Here is a 21,917-nt window from a genome sequence, read left to right as displayed (position 1 = left end):
CTCAAAGCATTCCTGAACATTTTTTTGCAGTGTGGCAGGGTGCATTATCCTTCTGAAACAGGCCACTGCCATTAGGGATTACCGTTGCCATTAGGGAATACCGTTGCCATAAAGGGGTGTCCTTGGTCTGCAACAATGGTATGTGTCAAAGTAATATCCACATGAATGCCATGACCCAAGGTTTCCCAGCAGAACATTGTCCAGAGCATTACACTGCCTCCGCTGGCTAGCCTTCTTCCCATAGTGCACACACACCCAGCCATCCACATTATGTTAAAGAAAATGTGATTCATCAGACCAGGCCACCTTCTTCCACTGTTCCATGGTCCAGTTCTGATGCTCACGTGCCCATTGTAGGCACTTTCAGCGGTGGTCAGGGGTCAGCCTGGGCACTCTGACCAGTCTGCGGCTATGCAGCCCCAGATATGTGCAGTATAAAGTATAAATCAGCCCTAAAACAATTGTGTGTTTTTTTTGAGGGTTTTTTTTGACCAATGATTGAACAAACATAAGCTGTATTGAATAGTCAAGATGTCCCTGTTCTGTTATATACCACCAATATTTTTTGGCTAGTTCCAGGTATTTTCATCCAGATTTTGATGTATTTGGGCTATAATATTTTGCTGAGACTTGGCATCTCTGCTATTTACTACATTATATATACAGTCATGAGAAAAAATAGGACACCCCATGAAAGCCTGTGTTTGGACATTTGATCTTCATTTTAACAATATTGGGAGATTCAAGTAATATAACTAAACAAATAAAACCAAAGAAAAGTCTTCTTAACATTATCTGTAAAATGAAATTTTGAAAACGTAAGGACACCCCACATTTATTTGTACTTAAAATGGCTAAAATTACCTACTGTTGTATCATATGGAGAACATTTAAAACAACTGCCAACATGGCCAGGTGAGGCCGTCCAAGCAAATTCACCCCATGAGCAGACTGCAAGATGCTTAAAGAAGTCTCCAAAAACCCTAAAATATCATCACAGGACCTACAGCAAACTCTTGCTACAGTTGATGTCAAAGTGCATGAATCTACAATCAGAAAGAGACTGCAAAACTTTAATTATCATGGGAGGTGTGCAAGGAGGAAACCTTTGCTGTCTAAGAAAAACATGAGGGCAAGACCACATCACCCCTATCTTATCCACACTGCATTGGCTCCCAATCAAATTTCGTATTGATTATAAAATACTACTATTGACCTATAAAGCACTAAATGGTCTCGCGCCACAGTACCTGAGCGAACTTTTGGTCTTTTATGATCCGTCACGCCTACTCAGATCAAAAGATGCAGGCTATTTGTTGGTACCTCGAATAATGCGGGCTACAGCTGGGGGTAGAGCTTTCTCATACAAAGCCCCACAGTTATGGAACAGCCTTCCACTTAGTGTTCGGGGCTCAGACACAGTCTCAGTGTTTAAGTCTAGGCTGAAAACATATTTGTTTAGTCAAGCCTTTTGTGAATAGTTTTCTTAGGTACAGGGGCAGGTCTGGAGGGTTTCACAGGCATAGAGTGTTGTGGTGAAATGGGATGTTTGGATGCTGTCGCCCCCCCACTCTCACACGTTCACTCAGGTTTGTCGACGGTGGAGTGGCTGGCTGCCTTATGTCCCAGGGTGCCCTCATGTCTGTGTTAGCTTCTGGCTCTCCCTTTCAGTTATGCTGTCATAGCTAGTCTTGCCGGAGTCCCTGCTTGCACTCTGCATGCAAAGTACATCGTGCTTAACCATTAGAGGACAAAAGCTCACCTAACAATCTCTTCCCTTCTCTCCATCTCTCTCTCTCTCTCACTCTCTGTCGAGCTACACATGCTACTTCTGAGATGCCAGTGATGCCAGTGATCCTGACCCCTTCTGCTCCTCCTCGCTGCCTGACCCATCCTGATGCCCTACTTCTGGTTGGAGTTCTCATCGGTTGAGTTCGCTCGCTGCTGCTGGGGGTGGCCCCATATGGACTGCCTGAAGAACTGTTTGGATTGCTGGGGATGGTGCCACCTGGGGGCTGTGGAGATGGCTTGGGGATCACATATGGGGAGCTGTACTGTAATGGCTTGGGACTGCGACTGCTGTAGTGGCTTTGGGGCTGCAGTTGCCACGAGCAGCTTCGTACTCAGGACTCCATCAGTGGACAGTGGATAGATTTTAACCAGCCGGACCTCTTGCAAATACTGTGATTGGTTGCACAATTGCACTATTTGTCCATATAGTACACAATAGAAGGGATTTATTTATAATTGCACTATCCGTTGCACCCAGATGAGGATGGGTTCCCTTTTGAGCCTGGTTCCTCTCAAGGTTTCTTCCTCATATCATCTCGGGGAGTTTTTCCTTGCCACCGTCGCCACTGGCTTGCTCATTAGGGATAAATTCACAGTGATAAATTTAAATATTTACAATATATTTTTGTGAATCCATTTATTTCTGTAAAGCTGCTTTGTGACAATGTCCATTGTTAAAAGCGCTATACAAATAAAATTGAATTGAATTGAAAGACTGAAGTTTGCCAAAGAACACATAGACAAAGGCCAAGACTTCTGGAATAATGTGCTTTGGACAGATGAGTCTAAAACTGTATTATTTGGACACCATAACAGAGAGCATGTTTGGCGTAAACCAAATACAGCATTTCAGCAAAAGAACCTCATACCAACTGTGAAACTTGGAGGTGGAAGTGTTATGGTTTGGGGGTGCTTTGCTGCAGGAGGACCTGGCCAGCTCACCATCATAGAACCCACTATGAATTCTACATTGTATCAGAAGATGCTTAAAGAACATGAGAGACCATCTGTCAAAAAACTGAAGCTGAAGTGGAACTGGACCTTGCAACATGAAAATGACCCAAAACATACCGGGAAATCCACCAAGGACTGGCTGAAAAGTAAAAAAATGGAGAGTTCTGGAATGGCCAAGTCAAAGCCCAGATCTAAATCCTATTGAGTTCCTTTGGGGTGATTTGAAATGGACTGTGCATTCAAGAAACCCCTCAAACATCACACAGCTGAAAGAATTCTGCATTGAGGAGTGGGGGAAACTTTCTTCCAGTCGATGTCAGAAACCGGTAGATGGCTACAAGAAACGTCTCATTGAGGTTATTTCAGCCAAAGGGGGAAACACTAGCTATTAGGGCATAGGGTGTCCTAACTTTTTCCTCAGTTGAATTTTTTTGTTGATTTATTTTGTTTAATAAGTGAAAACAAAGTGATTTTTTGTTGTTTACATCACTTTCATCTACAGGTACAAATTAAAACAAGACCAGAAATTGACATGTTGACATTTCTTAATATAGAACTGAATATTTAATGGTATCCTAATTTTTTCACATGACTATATATATATATATATATATATATATATATATATATATATATATATATACATATATACATATAAACAGCAGCCTCCCGACGTCCCAGGGTTGGTTTATTTTGTCATTTGGGCCATTTTTGCGGTGGTTGGAGAAATTTTGGCAAAGAATACATGTATAAAATATGAGTGGGCCACGGTTTTCAGTCAGGGGATTTGCCGTGAAAAAGGAAGGTGAATTCCAATGAGTCAGGGGCTCAGGCAAGTGTGCACTTGAAAGCAGAAAGAAGAAATAACTTATTTTTGTTTAATTATTATTATTTATGCATGTCGTTATTTTGTCACAATTATATAATTGGGTCCAAAAGTTTGACAACACTATTGAAAATGCTTCTGTTTGGCATTCGTTTTCAATGTAGCACAAAAGATTTCATTACAAAGTATGTTATCAGCAATAACTTGAGTGAAAAGTAAATTTACATGAATTTCAGACTTTTATTTGGTATGTCCCCTTTCTGTTTTAATGATAGTGTGCACTTGAGCTGCAGAATCCACAAGTTTGTATAAAACTTGATGATCCATGTTAGATCCATTGGTGTGTCAATGGAAGGGGTAAGACTAATTGTGCAACATCTTGTGCATCATCTATTGAATAGTCAATATAGAATTTTCAAAATTCTTAAACTTTCTGTTCATTTCCGGTTTGAAATCCTAGTGCCATCGGACAATATGGCCAAAAACCATGCCATAAACGTCTACACCACATGTATGCAGGATGGAAGAAAAGCTGTCTACTTCTAAATTGGTTACTACTTTAGGTATTTAAATTTATCTTACGTAACAAGAAATATTGTTACAGATTTCTCTCTCTCTCTCTCTCTCTCTCTCTGTGTGTGTTTGTGTGTGTGAGTGAGAGAGAGAGAGAGAGAGAGAGAGAAGAACATAATCATGCACAATTTCAATGTTTAAAATATTTAATATTATGCACAAATTTTAATTTTGTGAATACAATGGAGGCCAGCCATGTAGTACTCTGATTGCCACTATCAAGTTAATAAGGTTAGTTATCCTAGATAAGATGTGTACAAGATCTCTACTTCCATGTGTTATCAAGTGAGGTATTGTCAAGATGAGTTGTTTTATGGTTTTATGATAGAATGGCACTTTATATTGTATTTTGTTACTGCACTGCTCTATCACTGGACAGTAAATTGATAACATTAGGAAAGTTATCAGTTATATGGTTTATAGCAGAAGTGTATGTTGCACTACCTGGTCAGGTGGAACACAGAGGAACAAATAAAGAACCTCATGGGAAATCTGAGTGTCTAAATTGTTGTTTATTTTAATGTATTACTCATGCACAGCCAACATTTAAGTTTTGCAGCATCAAAATGATTGGAATATACGTAACCATGTATCACTCTGAAATTTGGGATGGGTGATTCAGAGTCCCAGATGGTTGACATTAGACTTCAGGACAGTACCAGGACGGTACGCACTCATTCACTGTGCGTATGACTTTAAAAAGTAGCTTATTTTTAGCTTTATGCTTACTTTCACAGGGAAAATGCCAGATGGGTGCACCTTTTACCCAGATGTCATTTCCTCCAAAACCCTTCAAGGCTCCCTCCACAGCATCTGATTGACAGGTCTACCTTGTTTCCAGTGAAAAAGCAAATGCAAAGAGAATTGCAAAGACTTCCAAAAACTCAAGAAAACAAAACAACTCAGCAGAAACGGGTCCGTCCTGGACTCACAGCTTTCGCTCCGTCAAGTTCAAGTTCACGCTCTGTGGCGTGTGTGTGCGTGTGTTCGTGCGTGTCTCGCAAGCTTCGACAGCTATATTGCAGTCTATCTGTCTCTCCCTCTCTCTCACCTGTCATGGGAGTTACTGAAAGCACAAAGAGACACAAATAAGTAGACTGACGGTAACAAGAAAAAGGTGAGAATCGTCACGCATTACCTGCCAGTTCAACCCGCCTCCTATCCGTCCACAGCAGACGCTCGACCACACCTCTGCTGCCACAAAACCCCCACTGCCAGCCTCAAGCCGGGGAGACAGCCTGCAGCTGACTCCCCCCCCTTGCGGGAGAGGTAATCTGCCGACACCATCTGCACCCCCAGTCTGTGGACCACCTCGAATTTGAATGGCTGAAGCACCAGATACCAACGAATGATCCACGCATTGGCATCCTTCATGCAGTGGAGCCATTGGAGCAGGGCATGATTGGAACAGGGGTAAAAGGGTGCCCCAGTAGGTAGTATTGGAGGGTGAGGATTGCCCGCTTGATGGCCAGACACTCCTTCTTGGTCGTGCTGTACTTACACTCTTACAGAGAGCTTGCGGCTGATGAACAACACAGGTCGCTCCTCCCCTCCAACACCTGGGACAAAACGGCCCCCAGCCCCCTGTCCAACACATCAGTCTGCAGAACAAAAGGGAGAGAAAAGTCAAGAGAATGCAACAGTGGGCCCCCACGCAAAATGCTTTTACCTGGCAGAAAGCCTGCTCACATAGTTCCGTTCACTGGCGCTCCCTTTTTAGTGAGGTCAGTCGGTGGGCTGGTGATGTCTGAAAAATTAGGTACAAACCTACAATAATAGCCAGCCAGTCCCAGGAACAGCCTCACCCCCTTTTTGGTCTTTTGTATCGGGCAGGCCGCAATCACTGCTGTCTTATCAATTTGGGGACACACCTGCCCCACTGGCCCAACTTCCACCTGTCCAATTGCACACTTCTTTGGGTTTGCTGTGAGTTCCACCCCTCTCAAGGATCTCAGATCAGATGTTGTAAATGACACTGCCAATAATTACTGTAAATGATAATGTCATCTAAATATGCATTGAGCGGACAGAGGATTCTGTTCATGAGACTTTGAAACGTCACTGGGGCTCCAAACAACCCAAATGGAAGGGTGACAAATTGGTGTAACCCAAATATAGTGGAAAAGGACATTTGTCTTGAGATATTGGAGTCAAGGGAATCTGCCAATACCCCTTGGTTAAGTCCAGTGTTGAATAAAAGCAAGCTGCGCCTAACTGATTGAGCAATTCATCAATGCGAGGCATCGGATATGCATCAAGTCCACACGAAAATAGACCAACCAGTTCAGACTTAAGTTCAGCCCGAACCAAATTTTTTTGTGTTCAGACAGCTGTTATGGGCAGCTGCATACAACCACACCTGGAGGAGTCTCAATGTGTCCGTGCGAGGTGAGGTGAAAACACGTCGGAAAATTCCTCTTGCAACCTGGCAACCTGTGGTCTCCACAGGGGACCAGAGCCACAGGAACCGCCTCTCTCCATGGTTTCAGGAACTAGCGGTGGTATTTTCCGTTCGCCTGACCTCATAGTTGACTTCTCAGACTCTCCTCTCTTTCGAGATCCTGACTCAGGCAATAACACGGAAGAGTGCCTCCAGAACACTGTGTGCTAAGATGTTGCGCAGAGGAACTGCTTCCGGATATTGCGTTGTATATTCAACTGGAATAGCACAAAGCGATATCCTCTAATGCACCTTTCTAATGGCCCGATGAAGTCCATGCCAATTCTTTTGACAGGAACCTCGATTAAGGGTAATGGGCACAATGCTGCTTTTGGGGTGGCCAATGGATTCACCAGCTCACATTCACGGCATGCCGCACATCACCTGCAAACATCGCCGCAAATGTATGGCCAGCAGAAATGGACTGTGAGACAGTTTAGTGTTTTATCCTGCCCCAAGTGCCCAGCCATGGGATTAAGATGAGCCACCTGGAAGAGAAGTTTCCTATGGCTCTTTGGTACCAACAACTGGGTTGTCTCTTCCATAGTCTAAGTATCCTACATCACTTGATATAACCTTTATAGTTGAAAATATGGGTCAGTTAGCAGAACATTAGGCTGGATTTGCTGACCATCAATTACTCTCACTTGGTGGAAGGCGTGCCTCAGGGCCTCATCGCACAACTGCTCCAAGGGGAAATCCCTGTGAGGAACCCCTTGAAAGGGTGGAGCAGTGGAGCCCTCTGCACCCACCATGTCCCCCAATGCAGAGCTAATGTGGATGGCCCTGGCACCACCTCCGATCGCTACTGGCCAGGGACTAACCGCTGCCTCCACTTAACTGTTTTACCCCCAGAAGGTAAGTCAGAACTTGTGAACATCCCCGGCATACACCTCTCCTTCACCAATCGTGCATTTCCCAAAGCCCCATATTGAATCAAGCTTTGATGGATGGTGGTCTAGTTACACCCTGAGTGAGGGAGTACCAATGATTGTACCAATGTGTACTCCCTTGTATACTCACTGGCCTACAGTGAGTCAGGGATCCGGATCAGTGTTCCTGCTTCCATGAGAGAATGCTGATCCTGGAAATGCCCAGCTTTCCTGCCGTGTCTGCAAACTTGCCTGGGCTTTGCCCCAGTCCTGGTGAGCACAGAAGGTTCTACCTGTGTAGAGAGAGAGGGAGTTGGGGAAACATCAGAGGTGAAGGGAAGGTGGGGAGGAAACCAGGTTTGGGGTCTGGTTTTGGGGTTTCAGGGAGCTGGGAACAGGGGAGGAGCAGGAGAGAGAGGAAAATGAAGCTGCCTGGACCACTGATTGCCGTCACATGATCCTCTGCCAGGGACGTGGGCCATTGGCACTGGACCCACTCTGCCATTCCTGTCGCGAGTTGACAGATGAATTGCTCCAGTACCACCAGTTCGATGATCTGTTCCGCATCCCATTCCTCTGCCATCAACCACTGTCGACAGGAGTCCTTCAGCGGCTGCATGTAAGCGAAGGGGGTGGCCGACCTTGGGGAGCTACAGAGACCACTCTCTTGATGCTAGAATATTCCAGCTGTGTCTGTGGCAGCAGCTGCTGGGCAGCAAGCTGAGCTTCTCCCAATAGCAAGGGGAAGAGCCGTAGAGCCCATTGTTCCTCCGGCCATTCCTATGCAGCAGCCGCATGTTCGAAGAGCTCCAGGAAGGCCTCAGGATTGTCCATGAAGGCCATCTTGGTAAGTGTCACATGTGACATGGTGGCAGGGAACACAGCAGTGGGCCGCAGCAGCTTCTGGAGTGCCCGGTGGCTCTTGGCCTGCTCTTGTGCGAGGGCTTCATAGCGCAGCTGCTGCTCGTTGTGCAGGTTGAGGATTGCTTGGTGTTGTATTGGGTGGAAGATGGCAAGGGCCTGGATGATCTCGCTGAGTGGGAATGCTTCCATGGCGACTATTCCTCAAATCCTGGGTTTCGGCACCACTGTAGAACCCTGTGTGTGAAGGTGTGGAGGAAGACTCAGGAGACAGCCGATACTTTAGCTGAGCTCCAGGCTCATGCTTACTCAGACCACACTTTTCAGCGCACTTTCAAAACTCGACAAAACAAAACAACTTGGCAGAAACAGGTCCATCCCAGACTCACAACTTTCACTCTGTCAAGTTCAAGTTCACGCTCCACGGCGTGTGTGTGTGTGCTTGTGTGTTTGTGTGTGTCTCGCAAGCTCCGCCAGCTATATTGAGCACACTGTCCTTCTCTCTCTTGCTGGTCATGGGAGTTACTGAAAGCACAAAGGGACACAAATAAGTAGACTGGCGGTAATAAGACACAGGTGAAAATCATCATGCATTACATGCCGGTTCGACCTGCCTCATCTCTGTCCACAGCTGACGCTCGTCCACACCCCCACTGCCACAGAGGTGTTTGTGGTGATACACTGTGTTTGGTTTTTGCCAAACATGGTGCTTTGCATGATGACCAAACATCTCCACCTTGGTGTCATCAATCCAAAGAATATTGTTCCAGAACTTTGTTCAGATGCAATTTTGCAAACCTAAATCATGCTGCCATATTCTTTTTGGAGAGAAGGGTTTTTTCCTAGTCACCCTTCCATGAAAGCCATACATGTTTCTTTTTCTAATTGTGCTGTCATGAACATAAAGATGTGTTTAAACGTAAAGGAAATTAAGATTTAATGTGTTCACAGAGGCCTGTAGATCTCATGATGTAGCTCTTTGGTTTTTATTTATATCAGACCATTAAACTGTCTGACCTTGGACTGAATTTGCTGGGACGCCCACGTCTAGGAAGACTGGCAACTGTCTTGAAGTCTCTCAATTTGTAAACAACCATTCTCACTGTAGAATGGTAAATTTCAAAATTGTTTGTAGATGGCCTTATAATACTTCCTAGATTGATGCGCAGCAAAAACTGCTTCTCTAAAATCATGGCTGATGTCCTTTCTTCTTTGCATGATGTAGACACACACCTGAGTGCTCCAGAACACCAAAGTGCTAAAAGTTCTACTCTTATAGAGGTGTTCACACTTCTTGATGATTAACTTATCTTGTACATTTCATTAGTAACACCTGGCTGCTACTTATTCTCTTAATGATTGTGGAGGTAGGAAGGGTGTAGTTATTTTTTCCCATCTGGTTTCTGAATGTCGGTTTACTTTTTGCAAACAAATGACACATTGATATCTGTTTTTTTTGTTCTTGTTGTCACCTGAGGTTATTTGTTTGTTTATAGAAGTTGGTGAGGACCACACAACTGTTATTTAGGCCCTAATAAATAAAACATAGAATTGAAAAAGCGTGTACTTATTTTTCCCATGACTGTAGATGTGTTAAAAAACTTAGAACATGGTATCTGTTGTTTGAACCCACCCATTTTTCAAGCGATCAGTAATATTGGAACATGTGGCTGACAGGTGTTTCTTGCTGCCCAAGTGTGCCCAGTTAGATTGATCGTTTAAACAATTAAAAACTCTGTGAAGAGTGCATTTGTTGTTAAAAAGGATAAGGCAACCCGAAGACCAGAGACCTGTCTATGGGAGAAAAGCAAGAAAAAAGCATTTTGAAGCTGAGAAAAGAGGGAAAATCAATCAGAACCATTGCACAAGCACTGGTCATAGCCCATACACCAATTTGGAATGTCTTGAAAAAGAAAGAATCCACTGGCGTACTAACAACCAGACATCAAAAAGGTCGGCGAAGGAAAATAATAGCATTTGATGACAGAAACATTGTGAGAGAGTTAAGACAAACCCAAAAACAAGGGTAAAGGTATCACAATCCACCATTTGAAGACTTCAAGAGCAGAAATACAGAGGCCATACCATAAGATGCAAACCACTCATCAGCAGTAAGAACTGGAAGACCAGATTGGAGTTTTATGGACTGATGAGACCAAAATTAACCTCTACCAAAGTGATGGAAAGGCCAAAGTGTGGAGAAAGAAAGGATCTGCTCATGTTCAAAACATGCAATGTCAAGCATGGTGGAGGTAGTGATATGACTTGGACATGGATGCTTCTGGAACAGACTCACTAATCTTTGTAGATCATGTAACTCATGATGCGGAATGAATTCAGAAGTCTACAGAAACACTTTGCTGCCAATTTACAGAGAACTGCATTCAATGTAAATGGGAGGAACTTAATCATGCAGCAAGACAGTGACCCAAAACACACTACCAACACAACAGAGGACTTCATCAGGGGGAAAAAAAAGTGGAAGGTTTTATACTGGCCAAGTCATTCACCAGACGTTAACCCAACTGAGCATGCATTTCACCTCCTGAAGAGGAGACTGAAGGGAGAAACCCCTCAAAGCTAGATAACAACTTAAAGCAGCTGTGGTACAAGCTTGGAAAAGCATCACAAAAGAAGAATCCAACAGTTTGCTGATGTCAGTGGGTTGTCAGCTTAATGCAGTTATTGAAAGCAATAAATATGCAAAAAATATTAAGTGTTGTTTAATTGTTTGTTTTAACTTTAATACTATATGTTCATATACTTTTCCTCACCTAATAAATTGGGTGGTCTGCCACCAAAGGTGCCATGTGCTAAGTTGTTTAACATATCTAGATGTAAATATCAGGAAATGAAAGCTGAATTTCTGGTCTATTGTCTCATATTCATCTTTTGATCTCAAATCCAAATGTCTTCAACATATAGGAAAATTGGCTTTGCATAAGGTCATAAGGGAAATGGAATTGCAAACACATTTAAATTAGCATTTTCCAATTATAAATTTGAATGAAGCATGGAAAGTGCTGCCATGCATACAGTATATTGCAATGTTCCTTGAAACAGTAAGACAGAGTAGGATAGAAAGAGTATGTGCATATTATGCAAAATACTACCAATTTTGAATGTATGCCAGAATGGGAGGGCCCTCATCTTTAAAGCCAGTGTGATGGCAGTGAGGAAGGCTTGTGCACACGCTTGCTTTTTCTTTGACACTTACTCTGGCGAAACCAATTCTCGCATTTTTGTACACTGTTTAGATGCATTAGTAACTGTTCTCTGCTAACTGATTTGTGGTACTAGTCTTTTTGTTGTCTGTTAGTTTAGATGACTTCAATTCAATTTTATTTGTATAGCACTTTTAACAATGGACATTGTCACAAAGCAGCTTTACAGAAATAAATAGATTAAAATTAAATTAAACCAAAATAAACAACTTACATACTTACTTAATAAATAACTTGTTTGCACCTAGCTGCAATAATAAAAAAATGTTTGCACCTAGATGCAACCCTAGGAGGAATATTCTGTTCTTTTTTTACTGTGTGAGTGCTCTCTCCACGTATGTGCTAGTTCAGCGAGCTCCATTTTACACACTGTTAAAATCTATATGAATTAATGAGGTGTACTGTCTATGTATATTTTTATGCATAGGCTATTTGTTGTGTTGCATAATAAAAGCTATAACTCTAAGTTCTTAATCTTTTCTTTCTCCACCTATCCAGCTTTATATAACACCTACATCCAGTCCATCTTACTAACCCTGTGCTACCCCTCTAGGCCAGAGCCCAATCTTAGTAGTGACGTAACAACACATTAAGGCTTGGCTTTGACTTAGAACACACCACCATCATCCATTAATGAATACATAACCTCTGAAGGTGTACCGTGAACTCTTTGAGGTTGTCATGTTTGTGCTGTTCCTCAGGGGTAGGCTGTCCTCGACCACAGAAACGGCTGTGCAGCCATACGCACAAGTACCACATCGACTTGGGACTGGGGATGATGTTGAACGGAGGCGGAAGCGTCCCTCCTTCATCAAAGTAGCTCATCCACAGCTTGGTACGGGCAAACTTCCACTCGATGTCAGCATGATCCTGAATGAGGAAACGGAACCATTGTTAAGAGTAGTATAATTGTGGGTAGGTACAGTTAGCTGCCTAGACTTGAGTTGGATTGTGGAAGTTTCCCCACTCACTGAAGATGCCTCATCAGTTGTTTATTTGTGTTCTGGGACAGCTTTTAAGTGTGGAATCTGACTGAATTCTACATTGTTCCTTCTTTCTTATTTACCTCACTTGTGTGCAAACCCTAACTCGACCAAATCTGGAATGGGATGGGATGTTCAAAAAGCACATACGGTGTGATGGTCAGGTGTTTTCTGGCAAAGTTTTGGCAATATAGTGTAAGTACAGATGTTTCAGACAGGTGTACTGCATGATGCAATTATGCAATAGCATAACAGAGCCACCTATTTTCCTTTGTCACCCATCTGTGCATAGAATTATTACAGTACATTTGCAGTGTATATATATATATATATATATATATATATATATATATATATATATATATATATATATATATTCTCTAACTTTGTTATTTTTCTAACCTGAGAAAAGTCCATTTAATTCTCACAGGCCTTCAATATTTTTAAATATGGCCAATAGGTTCAACTATTTTTGGGCTAGAAGGATATTTTTACTAGTTTACTGTGTTAAAATCTTGGGTTCACACATAAGACCAATTTACAAGTTAAATAACCATTAAAATCAGATATTTTTGAGGACTCCTGGCTATGTTTCAAAGTTTTTCTAGACCTGATACTATTATGTAATTTTAAATATACAGATAAGTGATAAAGGACAAATCAACGTCAAATAGCTTATTAAGGTATAGTGCCACCACAAGCTGCCAGAATAGCTTCAATGAGCCTTCCAAAGAATATTCTCTCAAATGGTGTTTCGAAGATGATGATGAATCACATGCTGTCTAAGTTCCAAAATCATCTGGGTTGCGATTTGGTGACTGTGAAGGCCATGAGCACTCAAGCCCTTTGAATGGGGCATTGCCCATCCTGAAAGAGGCCACTACCATCAAGAGAGAAATGTTTCATCACATGATAAAGGCGATCAGTCAGAATAACTTTGTATTGATTTGTAGTGACCCTTCCTCTAAGGGGACAAGAAGATCCAAATTCAACAAAATGATCCATGATTCTTGTCAACAAAATTCCCCCTCAGCATTACAGGAGCCTCAGGATCCCCTCACTGTAGATCTGTACCAGTCTTTTGGCCACATATGGACTCACACACTCATTGAGAATACAGTGAATGATGACTCCTATGACCCTATGACTTTTTACGTTACATTTTTGCACAGCTGACCTCTCATACTGTATGTGCACTTGTCTTTGTAATGAGTTTATGCACTGCAACCCTACTACAATAACCCTCTGGTCATGTCCTGCACTCACTGTCACAAAGCAGCTTTACTTATTTTATTTAAATAAGTATTTAAAATTTTATTTAAAAATTTTATTTATTTAAAAATTTATTAAAAAATTTTATTTAAATTCTACATCTGGATTTCTGTAAAGCTGCTTTGTGGCAATGTACACAGTTAAAAGCACTATTATAAACAAAACTAATTGAATTGGATTGAACTAAAGTAGAGTTATCTGGGATAAAAGCAAGGCATAATGTTTGGTGCAGACAAAATACAGCCCAAATCCCAGGGAACACCATTCCTAGCATCAAGGATGGTAGTGGTAGCTCCAGGGTTACTTTTCAGCAGGAGGAACCGGAAATCTTGTTGCCATCGAGGGCAACATGGATGGAGCTAAATAGTCAGTCAGCCAGAAATCTGTGTCTAGGGTGAAAATTTATGTTCTAACTGACCCAAGGCACAGGGCAAAAACTACAAAGAAATGGCTTGAAAAAAAGAAGGTTTATGTTATGGAATGGCTGAGTCAAAGCCCAGACTTAAATCCAATTGAAAATCTTGGGCATGACCTGAAAATTGCTGTCCACCAATGTTCTGCACCTAATTTGGGAGAGTTGGAGAAAATTTGCATTGGAATAAAATGCCAAAATAAAAATGGGCAAAGCTGATAGAGACTCACCTGAGACAACTCTAAGCTATAATTGCTATAATTTTACTCACTCTAGAGATGAATACTTGCCAATTAAGCAGTGTTTAGATATTTATTTTTAAATAATTCTGAGGACATCTAAATATGTTATTTAATTTATAGTCACTTCAAAAGAAGCAGAAAAAGATATACTTAAATTTAAACTTAAATTAAATTTGATGGTGCAAAACAGCAAAAAGAGAAATTATCACTAGATGGTGAATACTTTCTGGAGGCACTGTAGATTGAGATCATGAGCAAGCCAGAGGTGAGTATGGAAAAATAAAACTCCCTGGCAAGGAAAAACTAATGCATGAGCATAACAGTGATTGCCTGTGTGCTTTTCTAATCCTACTTACTGGATTCCCCATAGATCTAAATGTAGATGTCCTTTTAGACACTTATTGAAACACAGCCAGATAAGCAGTCTTTATGACAGAAGCTCCTACGTGCCCCAATAATAAACCCTCTTCCAGAGTACTGAAGTTTCCTCTTGTTATCGTAATCTAAAATCAAGGTCAGCAAGGCCTATTCAGCATTTTTATATGTCACAGAGCATGGTAGGATGTCAACTGTTTGATTATATCATGCAGTAAGTCTGTGTGGAAGTGCTTGTTATGTTTCTCCACTCATTCAGGTTTTTCCTTTTTAATTCTTTACCAGTATGCACATTAGAAAAAAAAAGATTAGCATATGGATCTGTCTAGTTTCTTGATATCAGCTTTTTCATTGCACTTGCAATTTGCTTTGCTAAAAATGACCAACTATTCATTTAATTTAATGTATGAGACAAATCCATTGTTTGGACACTAAACAACAGGCCAGTAAGAGATGGTGATTATAAGGCAGAACTAATGTAATAACATTCTCTACAAGTTCCATGTCACATTCTCAAACAGTACTTACAGCAATGAGCTGGTAGGAATTGTTCATCATAGCTATGAGCATGTTGAGCAGCACCACCAGTGAGATGACATTGTAGGTGCCGAACATAGTGGCCCCAACAAATTCAGTGAATTCGTGCCGAGCTTTCACATTGGTTACGTAGAGGCTGAGCAGACCAAACACAGACCAGAAGAGAGACTGAAGTGTCTCAAATAACCTAAATGGAAAGGATAGAAAAAAGAGAGAGGCTGAGTGATAGAGAGAAAATGCAGACAGATGCACACACACAGTCTGTAGATACACATGCAAACAGATGAAACGTGTTTGAAAAGAAAGGGATGCATTCAGTTTTAGGTCACAAAAAATATTCCTATCAAAATTTTACTTTGTTGAGGACATGAATGCAGGACATTCCAGTCAGGGAGGGAGGATAAAAAAGAAACAGATCTGTCTCCCTATGACTCAAGGACAAACATGAAACATCAGATGAGATTGGTCCCCAAACATCATTATTCACTGAAGGCTGAAGGAAGATGGTAGACTGCTGACTTAAAGAAAATACAGATGAGAGATTGTTCTTCATTGTTTTTGTTTTTTTGTTTTTTTGTTTAGAACAAATTAAATTTTCTTCCCTCTCAGGACCACGCATTCTGCCATCATTGAAATCTCCAATTTTGAGCATGCTGTTTCCTCTCTTAGAGAGAGAGGTTGAAAGATGGTACACTATCAGTAGCTCTTCCATAGGCCTGTCTGGTAACATTTATGGCATTTCTTCTAATACAAAATTTGAAACATTAGAAAAATCTTGTTTCATAGCTGACTTTCAGTTGCACTACAAACAAATCCTGGACATATACAGCGAAGCTTTCAAAAAATAAAAATGAAAATTGCATGGCATGAACACCCTTTGCATTCACACTGCATAAACATAATGTTGTGCAGTTTTATAAGGTAATCAGCTAGTAGGGTTTTCCAAAGGTCTTGGAAACTGTCACTTTTATCAAAAGGAAGAAAAATTAACATTTAATTTTTTGCTAAATGAATGTTTGTCAATATAAAATTTGCTCTTTTACACACACACACACACACAAAACAGAGTTTTATGGTGCCTTAAAGCAGGCCTAAGACTTTTGCACAGTTGAAGCTAGTAGTGAACATTTGGAAGGTCTTTTTTGTTTTTTTGTTTTTTTTACATTTACTTTAGTAATCCTTAAAGTGTCCATACTTACTATATCTGTATATTTTGAAAAGAAGCTGTGGTTTAAGCGCAAGGTCACCCATGTGTGAATACAGTTGAGGATTAAGGTTCAAGTTCAGTGTTAGTTTGGGATTTGAATTTACAACCATTTCCCTGATTTTCAGTAATATTCAACCTTGACTTGCCTTGTGAGAGAATGTGACTATTTTCTTTTAATAAAGAGTAAATTTAAGGTTGTCCAAGATGCTTTTCTCACTCACGTGGAGAAGGCATTGTTCTGTTTCTCACAGCGGATGCCTTTGCAGTGGTTTGGCTCATCAGCTGCTTCAGTTTCATAGTAGAAATAGAGCTGGTTGAGTCCATTAGCGAAGGCCAAGAGCACCAGGCAGTAGATGAAAAGGAACTTGAGGATATCAAGCAACATTCGGCCCAACGAGATCTGCAGTGGGCCCAGGTGAGAATTGGCTGTGAAAAGTGAGATGAGCCGAAGCGAGCTGAAGATGTTGGCAATGGCAAACAACGCCTCGGCAATCAGTGTCGGGTGCCACATCTCCCACTCTTCACGAGGACGGGAGCTGTTGTACTGTCAGAGACCCAAAAAAAAGAAAATTGTCATAAATGAAACAGTAATAGGGCATATCAGATTTTGTGTTCAGAACAAAAGTGTTCAATCCATTCAGTAAACTACAGGTAAGAGAGGTATATTATATTATATACACTATATACACTATATTATATTATATACACTATATTGCCAAAAGTTTGTGGACCCCTGACTCTCATATCCATATGTGCTTTTTGAACATCCCATTCCAGATTTAGTCCCCCCTATAATAACTTCTACTCCTCTGGGAAAACTTACCACTAGATTTTGGAACATGACTGCAGGGATTTCCCAATTCAGCCACAAGAGTATTAGTGAGATCAGGCACAAAAGACCTTGGGTGCAGTCTGCGTTCCAGTTCTTCCCAAATGTGTTCAGTGGGGTTGAGGTCAGGGCTCTGTGCAGGTCACCGAAGTTTTTCCACTCCAACCTTGACAAACCATGTCTTTATGGACCTGACTTTTTGCACAGGGCATTTTCATACTGGAACAGGTTTGGGCCTCTTAGTTCCAGTGAAGGGAAACTATAATGCTGCAGCACACAAAGACATCCTATACAATTGTGTGCTTCCAACTTTGTGCCAACAGAATGGGGAAGGCCCACACATATGTGTGATGGTCAGGTGTCCACAGACCTTTGGCTATATACTGTATCTGTGCATAGTTAAACATTATAATTTATAATTTTATCATTTTAGATCAAATGTCATATTTGTTTTTACCTTAAAGTAGGCCACCATTTTGAGAGATATGGTGGCTAGGTAGAGAGAGTTCATAGCAAAGTCCATCAGGTTCCACCAATCGTGAACATATTCAGTGAAGCCTCCATCCCACATCTCTTTAATCTCAGCCCAAATAAAGCCTGCAAGGATCAGAACAAGTATCTGTGAAATGGTATTCAGGAATATCACCATGAAGGTTATACTTAAAATACTTGGATATACCCAGACCATTCTGCTTTAAGACAAAGAAATTGATTTCACCTCTCCTCATGAAATGATGAAAGATATGATTAAATCACTTTAAATCTGCCTTTGATTCTGCTTCTGAGTTATCAAAACACAGAACAATGTTGACTTGACCTTGTCAAGTGATTCCTAAACCATGAACCTAAGTGATTCCTTAACCATGAGTTCCATACACATACAGTCAGGTCCATAAATATTGGGACAGTGACACAGTTTTGGTAATTTTGCCTCTGTACACCACCACAGTGGATTTGAAATGAAGCAGTCAAGATGTGACTGAAGCGTAGACTTTCAGCTTTAATTCAAGGGGTTTAACAAAAATATTGCATTAAACGTTTAGGAATTACAGCCATTTTTTACAGAGTTCCTCCATTTTCACAGGCTCAAAAGTAATGGGACAAACTAATATAATCATAAATATTAGGATTATTTTTATTACTTGGAGGTAAATCCTTTGCAGTCAATGACTACCTGAAGTCTGGACCCCATGGACATCACCAAATGCTGAGTTTCCTCCCGTGAGATGATTTGCCAGGTCTTTACTGCAGCCATCTTCAGTTGCTGCTTGTTTGTGGGTCATTCTGCCTTCAGATTTGTCTTCAGCAAGTGAAAACCAGCTCAGTTGGGTTGAGGTCAGGTGACTGACTCGGCCATTTAAGAACATTTAATTTCCAAGCTCTTGGGCTGCTTTCACAGTATGTTTTGGGTTGTTATCCATCTGTACTGTGAAGCGCTGTCCTATCAGTTTTGCAGCATTTGACTGAATCTGAGCAGAAAGTATAGCTCTGTACACTTCAGAATTCATCCTGCTACTTCTATCAACAGTCACATTATCAATAAACCCCAGTGACCCAGTTCCATTGGCAGCCAAACATGCCCATGCCATAACACTGCCTCCACATGTTTGACGGATGATGTGGTATGCTTTGGATCATGAGCCCTTCCTTTCCATCTCCATACTTTTCTCTTCCCATCATTCTGGTACAAGTTAATCTTGCATCAGAACTGGTCAGGCTTTTTTTAGAGGTTTTTTAGCAAAGTCTAATCTGGCCTTTGTGTTCTTGAGTGTTACCAGCGGTTTGCATCTTGAGGTAAACCGTCTGTATTTACATTCATGAAGGTGGCTCTTGATTGTAGACTTTGACAATGATAGGCCTACCTCCTCCAGAGTGTTCCTGACTTGGCTAGATGTTGTGAAGGGGTTGTTCTTCAATAAGAAAAGAATTCTGCACTCATCCACTTTAGTTGTTTTCTGTGGTCTCCCAGGCCTTTTGGTGTTGCTGAGCTCGCCAGTGCATTCCTTCTTTTTAAGAATGTACCAAATTGTTGATTTGGCCCTCCTAAAGTTTCTGCTATCTCTCTGATAGGTCTGTTTTGGTTTTTCAGCCTAATGATGGCCTCCTTCACTTGCATCAACACCTCTTTGGACGGCATATTGAGAGTTCCCATGAACAGCTACCAAATGCAAATTCAACACTTGGAATCAGCTCCAGACCTTTTATCTCCTTAATTTATCATGATGTAAGGAGGAAACAGGCCACAGCTGGCCATGAAACTGCTTATCAGTCAATTGTCCCATTACTTTTGAGCCTGTGAAAATGGAGGAACTCTGTAAAAAATGGCTGTAATTCCTAAACGGTTAATGCAATATTTTTGTTAAACCCCTTGAATTAAAGCTGAAAGTCTACGCTTCAGTCACATCTTGACTGCTTCATTTCAAATCCACTGTGGTGGTGTACAGAGGCAAAATTACCAAAACTGTGTCACTGTCCCAATATTTATGGACCTGACTGTAGTTTCTGGCGTTAATGCTTGAGAAAAGTGTTGCTCTAACATTGATGACACACAAAATTAACATTAAGCAATAGTTCATATATACACTTTATGTCAAAAAGCATCTATACACAATTTCATAATCGAGCGACCCCTGCTAAAAATCCCATTAAGGCCACTTTACTATACTATAAAACATTTTCATTATAGAATATCTGATTGTTCAAGTGTGACAACGACTATTGTATGCATAAGCAATACTGTTTTACCAGGGTGTGTAGAGTTTTGGGGTTTATGATTTGTATATTCATGAAATCTGTTTTTTCTAATGAAGGTAAACATGTAGGTGCTCCCTAGCTATCTGTGAAGCAAAAATTAAATTAAGACACATATGTAAAACATGTATCACACAAACTCTTTATACTGCACAAGGTATTCTTAGAGACTTCTGTAAGCACACAGATGCTCTTTATCGCTTTTTATTGATTTCATCACAGGGGACTTTATGGCACCCTATTATAATATTACAGTAATAGGCACTTGGATCCCCTTTATATAAGAGTACCTACACCTATTGGAAGGCTTTCTATTAACATGTTGGAGCAGTGCAGCAGTGGTTTGATTTCATTCGGGCTTGCAAGTATTCAGGTACTAGCATTAGGCACTTAGGTTTGGCTCTGAGATGTTGAACAGACAGACATGGGATGCCTGAATTACTTTCAACATAGTACCACTAGAGAGACATGGATTATCATATCAACAGTCATCCTTACCCAGAACCCAAGGTAGGATCATCCATTCCACAATAGTGGGTGGTGGACCCTGAACATGCAGGTCAGTTTGTACAATGTGCTGTGAGGCCAAGAGCAAGAGGAAGAGGAAGGTCAAGTATGAGGCAGTATGACAGATGAATTTTATGAAAGGTTTCTTGATGAAGAGACCCAGTGTGCTCTTTGGTGCCAGCAGGTAGATGATGGAGAAGACAGGAAAGAGTAGGCCAATGGTGAAACATGTGATCAGCTTCACCACCCAGTGACGTCGTCGCCATCCAGGGAAGCCATCATACCACAGCGTGGCCAGTAGCTGCTGGCAATTGGGCTGAGCCACAAACTATATCAGAAAAAGACAGAAAACTTAGTTACACAACATTCAGTAACACCATCACTACAGAATAATCTACTGAAAAAATAAGAAATAGCTGGGACAGCACTGCTGATGATGATTTGCTTTTAAAACATAAATATGCAATAAAAAATTTAGCTGTATTTTCTTTTCTGTCCTTATTTTTGTTCATGACATCTGAAAAGAGAATATCAAATACCCAGTGTATGTGCAATATAAAAACAATTTCACTCCGGTTAATATACAGTCATAGTAAAAAAGAAAGTACACCCTCGTTCAATTCTAAGGTTTTATTTATCAGGGCCTAAATAACAATCATGTGATCCTCATCAACTTCTATAAACGAACAAATAACCTCAGGTGACAACAGAAAAACACAACAGATTTCAACATGTAGTCATTTTTTTCCATTCAGAAAACAGGTGGGAAAATATAAGAACACCCTATAATTCAGTTACCGTAATTCATGTAGACCAAAGTCATATATATATATATACTTCACCCCCTGCGCCTATCCATTGTGGTGTTCCTCAGGGATCCATTCTTGGCCCTCTTTTTTTTTCATCTACATGCTCCCTTTGGGCTCAATACTCCAGAAACATAACATTAATTATCATTGTTACACTGATGACCTCCAACTATATCTTCCAATCAAACCAGGAAATGACTTTTCATTAGATCATCTTTTCTTATGCCTTAATGCAGTCAAGAGCTGGATGACAAATAACTCTCTGAAACTGAATGAAAATAAAAACGAAGTGCTTCTACTGGGTCCTGCTGCTACTAACAACTCCATTAAAACACAGTTAGGTTTCTTAAGTAATAACCTAAACAATCATGCAAAAAATCTTGGAGTCCATTTTGATCCTCTTCTCCAATTTGACAAGCATGTAAATGCAGTTGTAAAGAGTAGCTTTTTTC

General features: G+C 41.0%; 1 protein-coding gene across 1 annotated transcript in view; it reads right to left on the bottom strand.

Annotated features, from left to right (window-relative positions):
• LOC113542970 (short transient receptor potential channel 5) overlaps positions 1–21,917 on the bottom strand; it is a 55,250-nt gene that overhangs the window by 11,780 nt on the left and 21,553 nt on the right. The window contains exons 4-8 of the mRNA XM_026940833.3: positions 20,648–20,984; positions 17,856–17,995; positions 16,791–17,113; positions 15,354–15,549; positions 12,202–12,411 (exon numbers count right to left, since the gene is read on the bottom strand). Coding sequence (XP_026796634.2) covers positions 12,202–12,411; positions 15,354–15,549; positions 16,791–17,113; positions 17,856–17,995; positions 20,648–20,984 — 1,206 coding nt within the window. The remainder of the gene's footprint in view (positions 1–12,201; positions 12,412–15,353; positions 15,550–16,790; positions 17,114–17,855; positions 17,996–20,647; positions 20,985–21,917) is intronic.

The sequence above is a fragment of the Pangasianodon hypophthalmus genome, chromosome 15 (assembly GCF_027358585.1).
Source record: "Pangasianodon hypophthalmus isolate fPanHyp1 chromosome 15, fPanHyp1.pri, whole genome shotgun sequence".
Classification (NCBI taxonomy): Eukaryota; Metazoa; Chordata; class Actinopteri; order Siluriformes; family Pangasiidae; genus Pangasianodon; species Pangasianodon hypophthalmus.
Note: the sequence above shows the minus strand (reverse complement) of the source record. Positions and strands in the feature narration are given on the sequence as shown.